This window comes from Larus michahellis, chromosome 12 (assembly GCF_964199755.1).
Source record: "Larus michahellis chromosome 12, bLarMic1.1, whole genome shotgun sequence".
NCBI lineage: Eukaryota > Metazoa > Chordata > Aves > Charadriiformes > Laridae > Larus > Larus michahellis.
This window is the reverse complement of record NC_133907.1, coordinates 4,003,869-4,017,924: the sequence shown is the minus strand read 5'-3', so window position 1 is coordinate 4,017,924 and position 14,056 is coordinate 4,003,869. Positions and strand designations below refer to the sequence as shown.

Here is a 14,056-nt window from a genome sequence, read left to right as displayed (position 1 = left end):
CATGAAGGATTTGGAGGTCAGGGAAGAGCCGGGTGGCCGCTAGCTGGGCTGCATGAGGAGTCCAAGCAATTTCTGCCCACAGCTGAGGAGGCAGTAGGGCTTCTGGTTTCTGAAGCACTTGTTTCCTTGCAGCCAAGCCCACTTTTGTGATCCAGCCGCAGAACACTGAAGTGCTGATTGGGGAAAGCGTCACCTTGGAGTGTGGGGTCTCTGGGCACCCCCACCCTCGCATCAGTTGGACCCTTGGCACAGGCTCTCCTTTACCGCAGGATTCCCGTTTCACTATCACCAGCTCTGGAGGACTCTTCATTCAGAACGTCACCTTCTCGGACCAAGGACAGTACAACTGCAATGCCAGCAACACCGAGGGATCCATCCAGGCGACAGCAAGGATCATAGTGCAAGGTGAGGAGTCTCAGGCTGATGAAATTTCTGGGATAAAGTGCTGTATTTAAGCCCTGTGGCTGGTTCTGTCCCCATGAACTAAGAATTAACCCGAGCTTGTTGCCTGGGTCTTTGCTGCTGCTCAGTCATTGCTTTCCCCTCCAGATTCTCCCAGGTTTCTCCTCATCCCCACTGATCAGACAGTGACTGAGGGACAAAGTGTGGATTTCCCCTGCTCTGCTGAGGGTCACCCTCCACCTGTCATTGCCTGGACGAGGGCAGGTATGGCCTCACTTGACTCAGGCTTTCTTTCTTTTCTGTGCTACCATCCACGGGGTGCGGGTGAGGACAGACAAGCTGCTGGTCCAGGGCGATGACTTGCAGTGGTGGCACAGGACAGATGGTGGTCAGCACAGACCTAGTCACACTAGGAGGTATGTCGTAGATCACCAAGGATGATGCTAAGCACTGAGGAAGGAGCCTCTTAGGTCTTTAACACACTAAGTCATCATGTCAGAAGGAAGGAGTGTGCTGTTTTTCATCAGCATGAAACCCACGGAAAGCCTCAAGCTTCCTCCTGCGGTGGCTTCCTACCTCCTTTGAAAAGGCAGGGTCTGGACACTCCCAAGGCGGTGGGTATGGCCATGTACCAGCTCTCCGTCATTGTCATTGATTTGCTGCTCTTGGGGAGTGCATTGCGGGAGAGCTCCGTTCACCACTGACACACCTCTGAGGTTCCTTTTAGCTTAGGAAAAACCACTTTGGGCCAACAGGTGGTGGTGAACTTTTAAAGTCTCGGATGATTGTTAGCGCTGGCTTCACTGGACTGATCCCATCCAGCACTTTCTGGGACAGAAGCCAATAACGCTTGGCCCTCCAGCTTTTCCTTATGCTTCACAAGCCATAATTAATGGTTTAGTGCTGCGGAGAATTCATGGCTATTGTTTTCCAGCTTCCACAGCAATAGCCCTGACGCGGAGTTAAGAAGGTCCAGCTGAAATTCTCCTCCACCAGCGTGTTCTCCATCTCCTTTAACCTGTTTGCCTCCGCTGCCCAGATTACAGAAAGTATCTCTTAGAGATGTGGAAAGAGCACAGTGACAAGAAGTAAGGTTAATAACTGCTTTGTAACCAGGTTTGCTGGGTCCCGCAGCAATCCAAAGATCAACCAGGCTTTCAGTGCTTCCACAGAGGGCATGCTAAGAGCAGAACAAGAGGAGAAGTGATGGAGCATGGCTCATTCTCAAAGCCACTTTTGACAGCGTGGGGAGGACTCAGATTCCTTTTGGTATTTGGGATGAATAAATAGAGCCCTTATTTGGAGGAAAAATGGAATATTAAAAAAAAAAAAAAAATCACTAAACGGAGAAGTTCTAATAATTTTGTTTGGGTTTGGTAAAGCAGTTTAATTTTGAACTTTTCTCCTTACATAGAGGAAATATTGAAACAACGCAGTTTCCAAACCAAAGGAAATGGAAATACCAAATTAAAAAAGACAATGCTAGATGTTTGGGTAATTGAACACAGATTCTCTCTCCATCAGGTGTCAGTAAATCTGCGATTTGCACTAAGAAAAGGCTTACGAGGAAAGAAAAAGGGTACCAGCTCCTTTCCAGTTACTTAGACAACTCAGTCATGATCCTGGGTGTGGGAAGAGCAGCATCTGTCCTGTTCCTCACTTAGCAAGACGAAGATGGTATTTCAGGGTGGCTGATGTCATGTTGGGAAGGAAATGAAATTTTGAACTCTCACAGATACCTCCAGGGACGGGAAGAGAAATCTCACTGACAATTAACAAATCACGCTGCTTGTTTGACCAGGTGGGCCACTGCCGAATGACCGGAGGCACAGCGTCCTCTCCACGGGTACCCTGCGGGTGATGAGGGTTGCTTTGCATGACCAAGGGCAGTACGAATGCCATGCCATCAGCGCCATCGGAGTGAGGACCCTGCCGGTACAGCTGTCGGTGACCCCACGAGGTACGCTGGTGAGGCTGTGGGGAATTAGGGCTGGCGAATGTGTGTCATTAATTTAACGTTACGGTAAATAACAGACTGTCTGACAAGGCAGGGACTCGCCCTGGTTCCTATGGGATGGGCTTTTGCATTTCCCTGGGAGAAGACGTCAAGCCACGAGAGCTCCATCAGTTGGTGGGAAACTTTAAAGAGGTTTCCAGAGTGCCAAGATTTGTAAATTGGAAGAAGCCGCTTCAGTTTTCCGTGGAAACGTATCTGGTAGTCTGGAAAAAGTATAACCGTGGGAGGGAAACTCCTCTGGTGTGGCCAGGGAAGGGGATGGTATCGGTTGGCATCTGCACGAATAAGCACCTGGGCTTCTGTGATCAGAAACGGCCTTTAAAGCCCATCAGGTGAGCCCTGATACCTGGCCAGTTTGAGTGAAAAATGCGTCCCTTTAATGAGTTTGGGAGTTGTTATTAAGAAAATTAGTTCGGTAAAGGAAAAGAAAAGGATTTTCGTCAGAGGCTTTACAAAAAATTGTACTAAATTCTTAGTAATCTTGCTTTTGCTATTTTTAAATTTTGGCTTTCCTACAGAATGAATTGTAACGTTCTTTTTTAAAGGAAATATTCTGCAAAACAAAACGTTTCCTTCTCAGGAAGATTTAACTCTGGCTCTGGATACATTTGTCTTAAACATTAGCTACCAGGTCATAGGTTCAACCTAAATTTGGGTATTCTAAAGTCAAGCCTCTGTAAAATACAAGTTACACAGGAATGCTTTCATATTTTAATTTTCTTTTTCGCTTCCATATAAATAATCGTTCTGAACAAGCAAACGTCCCTGCTCGTTCGCAAACATGGCGGAGTTTTACTAGCGGTAAACTGGAGGGAAGGAAACTAGCTAGAAACGCGAAATTAGTGATGCTTCAAGCACAGAATTCACAGAATAGTTTAGTTGAATCTTTCACAGCAGGATCAATATAGTTATTTCAGGTAACCTGACTAACGCTTGCTGGAGAGCCTCCTGCTGGATCGGTTCACGATCCCTGTTTCAGCTACAGCATCTTTTCTAGAAAGCCTTTGAATTAAAGATTTTAAATGACAGAGAACCCAGCACATTCCTATGTGATTGCCCCAAGTAGAGACACACAGGAGCAGAAAATAATGACCGTAAATTACACAGGACTTGGTGGAGAGACAGAGAGCACGGGTGAACTTGACACCCTTTGAAGAGCCCTTGCAGCGGCAGGAGGAGCCCCAGCAGCTCTGGTGTCCCCGTGCTGAGATGTTTTGCACGCCGATTTCTCTCTTTTCCTTGATGCATTTCTTGCACTTGTGACTTTCCCCCCCTCCCCGTGTTGCACAGTGATACCCGTGTTCCTTCATCCCCCCCAAGACGTGGTGGCAGAGACAGGCCAGGACGTCACGATTACCTGCGCTGCCCAAGGAGATCCGCGGCCCACCATAACCTGGGTCAAGGTAAGAGGTGAATCGAGTACTCAACTGTCACCGGGAAGCAGGATGGCTCCTCCCTGGGGACTTTAGACAACTCTCGCGTTAAACACCTCTCCCGGCTCAACTAGTTAAATCCCTTCGTGCAATACACATGGAAGAAATTGTGTTTGATGAAAATTTAAGGACCAACATTTCCACTGATTTGGGTTTTTTAATGATCTGAAAGAATGTTGCTCTTTCTCAGGCTCGAAGCCTTGCAATGCACATTCCTGTTTTCTCTTGTTCTTTCTTCCAAACGAGTAACTTGAAGCCAGTGGCTGTCCAGGATATTAGAAACGCTTGATTGACTATTCCTGGAAAAAAATGTAAATTTTTTTTTTTTCCTGAGTAGTTGGTCCTTATTTCCAGCGTTCCCATATGTGGAACTGGAGGATGATGGTTGGCTCCAGCTTTGATGGGGCAAGGCCACGATCTGCAGCCTCACTGCTCTTTTCAAGAATTCATTAGATGAAGCTCTTTAGACATTTTCCTGCTGTGCCGTAGTACAATACCTGGGACCTTCCCTGGGACCTGCCCTGCCTGCGAGCACGGTCAGGCACAGAACAAATTGGGGGAAAATGCTGGAGCCTCAGTTACCCCGCAGAGGGTCTCGTGGGAGGTGACCTTGCAGCTTGCCTTGGGCTCCAACCAACATCGGGAGCAGAAGAAAAGAGCCTGGCAGGGCAGCACAGTAAACATTAGATGGGGGCAGGGCAGCAGGAAGATGTTAAGGAACAGGAGAATAAAAAAGTGAAACCTGAAGCCACTTCTGCCACCAGCCCAATTGAGAGGTCGGGTTTGAGTGTGCTGCTGCTCGCAGCACTTTGATCACGATCCTGCCCAGAGCCAGCAAAAGCTGGTACCTGCAGTTCAAGGCCAACAAAACTCTGTTGGTTTCAGGTTGTCCCAAAACTGAAGACATTTAGCCTCTTTTATGTGCCATGGAACTTCTATGACAACATCAGGGCACAGGGCGCGCTCCAGCCAGCCCATCTGTAAGAAGTTCGGAGAAAGGCGTGGGGTGTCTGTGCCCCGCAGTGAGTGCCTGGAGGTGGACCAGGGTGAAGGAGCTGAGCCAAGGACCTCCTCGCAGGGGGTTCGGGCAGGAGCAGATGTCCTCGGATGCCTTTCTGGTTTCTCTGGAAAGAGCAATGCTAACATCTGGTGGACACATTAGTTCATCGCATCTGCCTGCGGGTTTGCTGAACAGGCTGAAGGCTGGGATGGTGGGAAGCTTTCCGTACCCTGACACGTTTTCTGTCTTTTGATGGTGCAACAGGAGGGTATCCAGATCACAGAGAGTGGCAAGTTCCACATAAGCCAAGACGGGACCCTCTCCATTCAAGACCTCGGCGTGGCTGACCAGGGCAGATACGAGTGCATAGCAAGAAACCCTTTTGGCTTCACCTCCAGCGCTATGCAGCTCACCATCACCGGTAGGGTATCATCTCCTGTGCTCCTCCTGAGTCTCCTTCCTGCTCTCCTGTAAGGAGGGCCTATAGCTGTGATGATGCCTACACTTGGAACGGACAACTCTCTTATTTCTTTAGCTTCTTTGCAGCCTGGTCCCTCGCGGGCGTTGATGAGTTGTGTAGCCCATGCACCTCCCAACTGGTCCTCGCTGTTCTCTCGGCTGAGCTGCAGTTTCATAGAATCATAGAATCACAGGGTCGGAAGGGACCTCTGGAGATCATCTCCTCCAACCCCCTGCCAGAGCAGGGTCACCCAGAGCAGGTGGCACAGGAACGCGTCCAGGCGGGGTTGGGATGTCTCCAGAGACGGAGACTCCACCACCTCTCGGGGCAGCCTGTGCCAGGGCTCTGCCACCCTCACAGCAAAGAAGTTCCTCCTCGTGTTGGGATGGAACTTCCCATGGTCAAGTTTGTGCCCGTTACCTCTTGTCCTGTCGCCGGGCACCACTGAGAAGAGCCTGGCCCCATCCTCCTGACACCCCCCCTTTCAGTATTTTTAAGTGTTGATAAGATCCCTCCTCAGCCGTCTTTTTTCCAGATTGAAGAGACCCAAATCCCTCAGCCTTTCTTCATAAGAGAGGTGTTCCAGTCCCCTCACCATCTTGGCAGCCCTTTGCTGTCCCTTCTCCAGCAGTTCCCTGTCCTTCTGGAACTGGGGAGCCCAGAGCTGGGCCCAGTGCTCCAGATGTGGCCTCCCCAGGGCAGGGCAGAGGGGGAGGATGACCTCCCTCCACCTGCTGGCCACGTTCTTCTTGAGTTTCTCCCTGTAAAGCCAAAGGTGGTGTCTTAAACCACCTCCTGCACGCCAAGCTGTCGGCATGCGTGTAGTTACTGCCTCTGCTGGGAGGGAGAAACTTATTAAGATGTGCCAACACGCTCACAAGTCACCGTCTAACTGTACCCTCGCACGCCGGGGGAGGGAGGAGGAGAACAACGTTGTCGCTGCAAATACGGGGTTTTAAATGTTCGCTGGGTCCCTTGGGGGTGGGAAATGAGTCGCTCGATTTCAAGCTACCGCTCCGTGCGTTAGGGGAGCTGTGATGAATGCAGAGGCGTAGCGCTCCTCTTCTACTCAAACCAGAGGTCGAGAGTGGAAATTGTCCTTCTTAAAGGGTAAGGACGAACCGACACAGGAAAAAAATCAAAGGCAAGCAATAAGGTTAAAAATTTAAGTGGAGGGCTATTCCTCAAGCACGCAGGAATAACCAGCGTGAATAGTGAGTAGCTTGTTAGGTGAATTTAGAGTCATTTTTTTGTACAGGAATTGTATGCGAGGAGCTGAGAATAATTGAAATGTCTTCGTTGTTTGAAATTATTCCTAAGGTAATTTCTGTGATTTATTCTTGATTGGTAGCTCATTTTCCAGCTGGCTATTGCAAACGCCGGTAGCCATACGGGAGCTGGTTTGTTCAGCTGGGACAAAGGCCCTGGCTTAAAAAATGCATTCTGTAGCAATTTTTAAGAATTTGTGTGTTTCCTTCTGAAGATATTCAAACAGAAGCTTTCTTTTTTGTTTTAAAACGATGTATCTGATGTGCTAATGCTAAAGTTGAACTGAATTAGAAGTGTTCCACAAATGGAAAATTATTGTATGAGCAATAAGTTCAAATCAATGTCATGAATTTTCAAAGTTTCTTTCGTGGGAAGGAAATACATTGTTTTGGGTTAACCCGCTGTGATTTTTTACATCTTCTTTTTCCAGTTTAACCACCAACCAAAGCAGGCATTTATTTGCAAAGCTGTACAGGAGCAAACTCTGAATATGTATGCCATAGCCATCTCCGGAAAACGTCACCTTCTTTTTCAGGCAGCTGATTTCTTCTTCAGAATATCTATTTAAAAAAAAAATAAAATAAATCACTGATGTTTATGTTGCAAATGGAAACGGAGTTTGACCTGCCGTGGAGTTATTCGTAGGCTTGTACACAGATGCTTTTGAGCTTGGAAGGCAAATTAATATCAAAGTAAATTTATAATTTTTTTGTTCTTTCTTTCTGCTTTGGAAAGCCACGGATGTGGGTCGGAGCGGTGACACGTTTGTAGCCACGTCGATACGGGAAGCCATCAGCAGCGTGGACCACGCCATCAATTCAACGCGCACCGAGCTGTTTAGCAAGTAAGTGCGTGAAACGCTGTGACCTGAGACTTGAAGCAGAAAAGGGATTAAAAAAAAAAGAGACAACGAAGCTTTCTCATGTCTCATTTTATCGTTGACAATCCGCAAATGAAAGCTACAGTATTGTTTGGGGTATCGGAGGTTGAAGCTGCACCACGTAGATGTGAGGGTGTGATAGAGCTTCATAACAGGCATTTGGGATTCTGGAGAAATCCGATACACAGATATCGCCTCTTATGTCACTTGTATCTGCAATGTACGTTTTGTCAGCTGGAGCTGGCTCCAGAGACAGCGCATAGAAAAGAAAACAATCAGCGTAGTCGTTTTATAAATGCAACTGACTTTGTGTAGGGTGAACAGAAATAATAATATAATAATTCTAATCATTTCCTCGATGAAAAATGACTTCCCGAGTGAATGGTAATTCCCCCCTCTTCCACCCCAATATATGTTTTTATTGAAAAGGAAGACAGTTTGTATTAAGCCTAAAACCTCTGGGTTTCAGCTGTTGAAAAGTGAAAAATAAATTACTATAGCAGAAGAAAACAGAGAGGCTGAGGAAATTAAATACGTGTGTTTTCCTGAGGAAGAATACCCTTTCTTTAACCATCTGCGATATGCCGGCAAGCCCCGTTGGTCTTATGCTCTGGTTTTGGGGGTCGAGGACCAGCCCAGGCTCAGAGCCTGGCTCTCGCTGCCTGTAGAGTCTCGTTGCCCTGAACAGAGTCGATTTATGTTAACGTTCCCGCATCACTTCTAACTCCTTGAAACAGACGCCCCAAGACGCCCAATGACTTGCTGGCCCTTTTCCGTTACCCCCGGGACCCCTACACCCTTGAAACAGCCAGGGCGGGTGAGATCTTTGAAAGGACCTTGCAGCTGATTCAGGAACACGTGCAACAGGGTCTGATCGTGGATATGAATGTCACAGGTAGGAGAGATTCCATTCCCCTTCTTAACTTTGTGCGTAGGATCAAATTAAAACACCATGTGTAAATATCCAGGAAGTTTAAAAAGCGCAGTTTGGGGTATGTCTAGAAACGTGCTGTCTGGGTTGCAATGCTCTCTTCCGTCTCATGGGTTTCATACCAGCCTGAGGGCTGGGCCAGAGGTTACGCGGTACTCAGCAAAGTGGTTCGGTTCCCCGTTTTGCTAAAGATTACTTGACTGGCTGTGAAAGCCCTAATCTTTAAAAATATTTAACCATCTAACTCACAAAGGGGTACCTTTGTGGATCTGGGGTTCAGTCCCTCAGCATCGTGGTCAGGGATGCTTCCTGCCCTCCAACTGGCAATGGGAATAATACTGAAAACTCTGGAGTATTTGGGTGCTGTAACAGGGGAAAGGGAATATCACTCCTGACTTTCTCCTCTGTCTTTGTGCTACTTTGACCTCTTAGCTACAAACTCACATGGGTTCCAGGCACTCAGCTTCCTTTTATCGAGGCAGGATAGCAAGCAACAAAGCAATGCAACACCAAAACCACCTAGTGAGGGCCAAGCATCCAGCAGCTGGACTCCAAAGCTTGCTAGCTGAGATTTCCTTTATATACGACAGACATTCCTGTGCACTCCGTGTTTCCACCTATACGTGTGAGTCATCGTGTAGCAGGCATGTACATTTGGGGCCCGTGAATATTTTTGCCTGCCTGGATGTATTCCAGGCTGCGAGGAGTCTCTCTCCGGGCTGCCGGCCTCGCCTGGGCTGGTCGGACGGCCAGCCTCTCCTCCTCGTTGCTCTGTCAGCATCTGCACAGTGCGGCATTATTCAGCGCTTTCGCATGGCGTGTCGCCCTGGCAGTCACCCACGGTTTCCCTGCTGCTCGTCACGTAGGGTTTGGATGGTCAATGGTGCTCGAGGCGGCAGTAATAACCCAGATGTAAAATAAACCCGAGACCAAGAGACCAACAGATCAAGACCATCCCCACAGTTTGGTCTGCAAGTCACAACATTTCTGGTTTCCACCTCTGTGCAGTTTGTACTAAACTCTTTTCCCCTTCTTTTCTTCTCTGTGGGCCTGTTGGCGATGCCATGCGTCATTTATTCCATAAATTCCATAGCAACACCACAATCAGGCACCTGGCCTTCCCTTGTCCACCCTGACAGTCCCGGCAGCGGGTTTCACACAGAGCCCTGAACGGGGTGGTAGGAACCGGGTGACTACAGCGGCCGTGGTCTGACCTGGTGCTTTGCCTTTTCCTTGGCAGGCTATCGCTACAACGACTTGGTGTCCCCTCACTACCTGAACATGATTGCCAACCTGTCGGGCTGCTCTGCCCACCGCCGCACGCCGAACTGCTCCGATATCTGCTTCCACAAGAAGTACAGGACCCACGATGGGTCTTGCAACAACCTCCAGCACCCGATGTGGGGTGCGTCTCTCACAGCCTTCCAGAGGCTCCTCAAACCCGCCTACCAGAATGGATTTAACCTCCCCCGGGGATTTTCCTTGGCAGAAGATGCCAGGGACCTGCCCCTTCCTCTACCCCGCCTCGTCTCCACCGCCATGGTCGGGACTGAGACCATCACCCCCGATGACCAATTCACGCACATGCTCATGCAGTGGGGCCAGTTTCTGGACCACGACATGGACCAGACGGTGGCAGCCATTAGCATGTCCCGCTTCTCAGATGGAGCACCCTGCAGCCAGGTGTGCAGCAACGACCCGCCTTGCTTCTCCGTCATGGTCCCTGCTAACGACCCCCGCGTGAGGAATGGGCGCTGCATGTTCTTTGTCCGCTCGAGTCCCGTGTGCGGCAGCGGGATGACCTCCCTGCTGATGAACTCCGTATATGCCAGGGAGCAGATCAACCACTTGACATCTTACATCGATGCCTCCAATGTTTACGGCAGCACAGAGCAGGAGTCGCAGGAGCTGCGGGATCTGAGCAGCCAAAACGGGCTGCTGAAGCAAGGGCAAGTTGTGCCGAGCTCGGGGAAGCATCTCCTTCCCTTTGCTGTAGGGCCACCCACTGAGTGCATGAGAGATGAGAACGAGAGCCCCGTGCCGTGCTTCCTGGCAGGAGACCACCGTGCCAACGAGCAGCTGGGTCTCACAGCCATGCACACGCTTTGGTTCAGGGAGCACAACCGCATTGCCACGGAGCTGTCGGCCCTCAATCCCCACTGGGATGGAGACCTCCTGTATCATGAGGCACGGAAGATTGTGGGTGCCCAGATGCAGCACATCACCTATGCCCAGTGGCTCCCCAAGGTCCTTGGGGAAGCTGGGATGAAGATGCTGGGTGAGTACAAAGGCTACAACCCCAACATCAATGCGGGGATTCTCAACGCCTTTGCCACTGCTGCCTTCCGCTTTGGGCACACCTTGATCAACCCCATCCTGTATCGGCTGAATGAAACCTTCCAGCCCATCCGCCAAGGCCACATCCCCCTGCACAAAGCCTTCTTCTCCCCTTTCAGGATCACACAGGAGGGTGGGATCGACCCCCTCCTCCGTGGGCTGTTTGGGGTTCCTGGGAAAATGCGGATCCCCTCTGAACTCCTCAACATGGAGCTGACAGAGAAACTCTTCTCCATGGCACACTCTGTCTCGTTGGACTTGGCCGCTATCAACATCCAGAGAGGGCGAGACCATGGCATCCCACCTTACAATGACTTCAGGGTCTTCTGCAACCTCTCGTCTGCACAGGAGTTTGAGGACCTCAGAAATGAGATAAAGAACTTGGAGATCAGGGAAAAGCTCAGGAGGTACTGTAGCTTGGACTTGGAAGCATCAAAATGACTGGAGATCAGTCAGTGAGAAGTTTCTGCTCCTCCCGGGACACCCATCAAATAACCTTCCCAGATATTGCTACCCACAGATGTTAAGAAAGGGTAATAGCTGTGGTTTAAGAACGGGGTAAGACAAATGAGGTCTCTCCAAGTGATCAGTCTGGTTCTGAGTGGAATGTCATCAGGCACCGCTGTGGTGTAGTTTGGGAGCAGATTGAGCCTTGGAGCTATTTTCCAGTGAGACTGAACAGCATCCTATCTGCACTGGCTGCCTCTTTCCAAGGCAGGCCTTTATCCCATTGTCTTTTAGATAAGACCATTATAAATATTGTCCAGATGAGTTCCTTCCATACAAATTCCTATGATGTTATCAGACTTATTTTATCTCCTCTCTTCGGTAGTCTTTTAAGTTGTTTTTTTTTTTATTATTATCTTCTATCCTGCAGTTTATATGGAACTACTAAAAACATTGACCTGTTTCCAGCACTGATGGTGGAGGATCTTGTTCCTGGTACCAGAGTTGGACCAACACTGATGTGCCTGTTAACCACGCAGTTCAGAAGGCTGAGGGATGGAGATAGGTATTATCATTGGAGTCAACCCAACGTCTTTAGTATTCTGATTGGGGGGATTTGCTCCCTACTGGGAGAAAGAAAACCTGTAATTTTTTATTATTTCTTGTCTTACGATATGAGGAAGGGTCTCCTCTGCCCAGCGCATTGGCAGAAGGACTTGCCACAGTTGCCGTCAATGTGTCTTTTCCTGATTTAATGATTCTCACTTCACTGCAGGACTCCGGGCGCCATTGAGGATGTGCCCAATGTCTCCCGAAAATGCTAGAAATTGTCTGCAGGACCTTCCTTCTAATTCCTATTTGCTGCTTGTGTGAATAAGACACGTCTTTGCCTGTTGATGTGCTTGGGGCAGGAACATTGATCACCCGTGTCCCAACCTGCTACAGCAGAGCTGTGCGAGCCCCGGGATTCCCCTGCCAGGGCCTCTACCTTCAGGTGGTGGCACCTTGCAGCTCCGGCCAGCAGCTCATGGGGATTCATGGGTTTGGAAAAGGGCAGTCTGTGTTTGCCTGACACCAGAATAAAAGCTCCTTTTGAGGGGTGTGGGTGCTGCCACACAGACGTAGGGGAACTCTTCTCCTCCTCCCAGCTTCACTCCCCGTCCTCCTCTCCTACTCCTGAGTCACGCTGTGATTACAACCCACTGCAGATTTTGGTATGAGAATCCCGGAGTCTTCACGCCGGCGCAGCTGACTCAGATCCGACAGACATCCCTTGCTCGTGTCATCTGTGACAACAGTGACCACATCCAGCAGCTCCAGAGAGATGTCTTCCGGGTGGCATCGTACCCACAGGGCATGGTCGGCTGTGAAGAGATTCCCGCGGTGGACCTCCGATTGTGGCAGGACTGTTGTGAGGGTAAGGAAGGAGGCTGCTCCACCACCGACTGACGTGGGGATGGCTCTGGGTGGCATCCATCACATGCCACCAGCTTATAGGAAATACCAGGAGCTGGTTTCATGGTACACCATGAGAACCAGCAAAGGGATGCGTGCAGGAGTCCAACTGCCCGACCGCTCCAGGGCTGACCAAAAGTTAAAGCAAATTTTTAAAGGCATTGTCCATACAGCTCTTAAACACTGACAGGCACAGGGCATCAGCCACCTCTCGAAGAAGCCTGTTAGCTTCATTGAGTCTGTGCAAAGGTCCACCTGGCTGAGGGCGTCTGTCTCTGGCAGCAGCCAATAGCTTGTGCTGTTGAGACTGCAGCAGGACGTAGGCATGGTGATCCCCACCACGTGTCACTTCACAGATTCAGTCTGGAGTCTAAAACTCTGCTGTTAAACCATAGATTGTCCCTTTGTGCTATATTCTGGCTACAGATGTCCAGCTGAGACATGGGAATCCATGCGTGAGGCATGCCCTGTTACACACCTTTGTTGCCTCCTCCCCTCCGGCGTGAGATGTGTCAAGGGTGGGTGGTGAAGGAGGGCAGCGCTGCCTTGCCCTGCCTTCAATCCACACGCTTCTGCTTTAAACACGAGTGATCACTGCAGACTTTCCCTTCCTTCCCAAGACTGCCAGACGCGTGGGCAATTCGGGGCTCTTTCTCAGCGGTTCCGAAGCAAAAGGTCTCCTGGCTTCAGCTACCCAGAAGAAAACCCTGCCAAGCATAAGCCTGCCTTCCCCAGGTGTAGTATCTCCGCTTCTTTTACTTCCATTTGATGAAGCATAAGAGAAGTTTTTAGTAACTCAGTCCATTCAGGCCTTTGAAATGGGCATTCTGCAGAGGTCTGGAGGTCAGGAGTGTTTCAGTAGGTAGATGCTGAGCTCAGTCAAAGTCCTCCAACACTTTAGTGCAGAGCCCGACTCTGGTATTTAAATATCTAGGCTGGGTGGCTGTTCAGTTGGCATCTCTTGGCAGGTGAATCTGGGTGTTGGGGCCTTCTGTTTGATGCTCACTTGGAGGCTGATACTGGAGAAGGCAAAATGATTCTTTCATGCAGCGAGCTGCCGTTTGCATAATCCCTTTCACTTCTTATCCCTCGCCCCAGAAATGAGGCGCCTTCTTCAAGCCCTTCCTCCAGAGAGAATCTCGAGTCCCTTGTGGCGGAACTGGAGAAGACAGTTGCTTCCCTACGGAAACAGGTAAAACTTTGTCTTCCATGGAGTCACCCCAGGAGCAGGATTTAGCTGTTCGCTACGGGCAGCCTCTGCGACTTCTGTGCCCTCCAGAGCCAAGAACAACCATCTGAGCGGAGGGAACTAGCGGCAGGTAGAGAAGAGGTAGAGTAGGGAGGGGAGAGATGAAGGTGAGCTCTGTGAGCTCAGACCTCTACAACTGGAGGGTAAAATGCAACTTTGAGCCTCAGTGAAGGTAA

The 14,056-nt window shown here is 49.7% G+C and overlaps 1 protein-coding gene across 8 annotated transcripts in view; it reads left to right on the top strand.

Annotated features, from left to right (window-relative positions):
- PCMTD2 (protein-L-isoaspartate (D-aspartate) O-methyltransferase domain containing 2) overlaps positions 1-14,056 on the top strand; it is a 63,187-nt gene that overhangs the window by 46,062 nt on the left and 3,069 nt on the right. For all 8 annotated transcript variants that reach the window (XR_012589674.1, XR_012589673.1, XM_074605535.1 and 5 more), the window contains 12 exons: positions 133-405; positions 550-666; positions 2,204-2,362; positions 3,710-3,822; positions 5,117-5,273; positions 7,317-7,425; positions 8,199-8,356; positions 9,633-11,136; positions 11,607-11,741; positions 12,385-12,593; positions 13,252-13,366; positions 13,730-13,823. Coding sequence is in view for 6 of the 8 variants with exons in the window: in XM_074605535.1 (XP_074461636.1) it covers positions 133-405; positions 550-666; positions 2,204-2,362; positions 3,710-3,822; positions 5,117-5,273; positions 7,317-7,425; positions 8,199-8,356; positions 9,633-11,136; positions 11,607-11,741; positions 12,385-12,593; positions 13,252-13,366; positions 13,730-13,823 (3,143 nt within the window). In the remaining 2 variants the exon portion in view is untranslated. The remainder of the gene's footprint in view (positions 1-132; positions 406-549; positions 667-2,203; positions 2,363-3,709; positions 3,823-5,116; positions 5,274-7,316; positions 7,426-8,198; positions 8,357-9,632; positions 11,137-11,606; positions 11,742-12,384; positions 12,594-13,251; positions 13,367-13,729; positions 13,824-14,056) is intronic.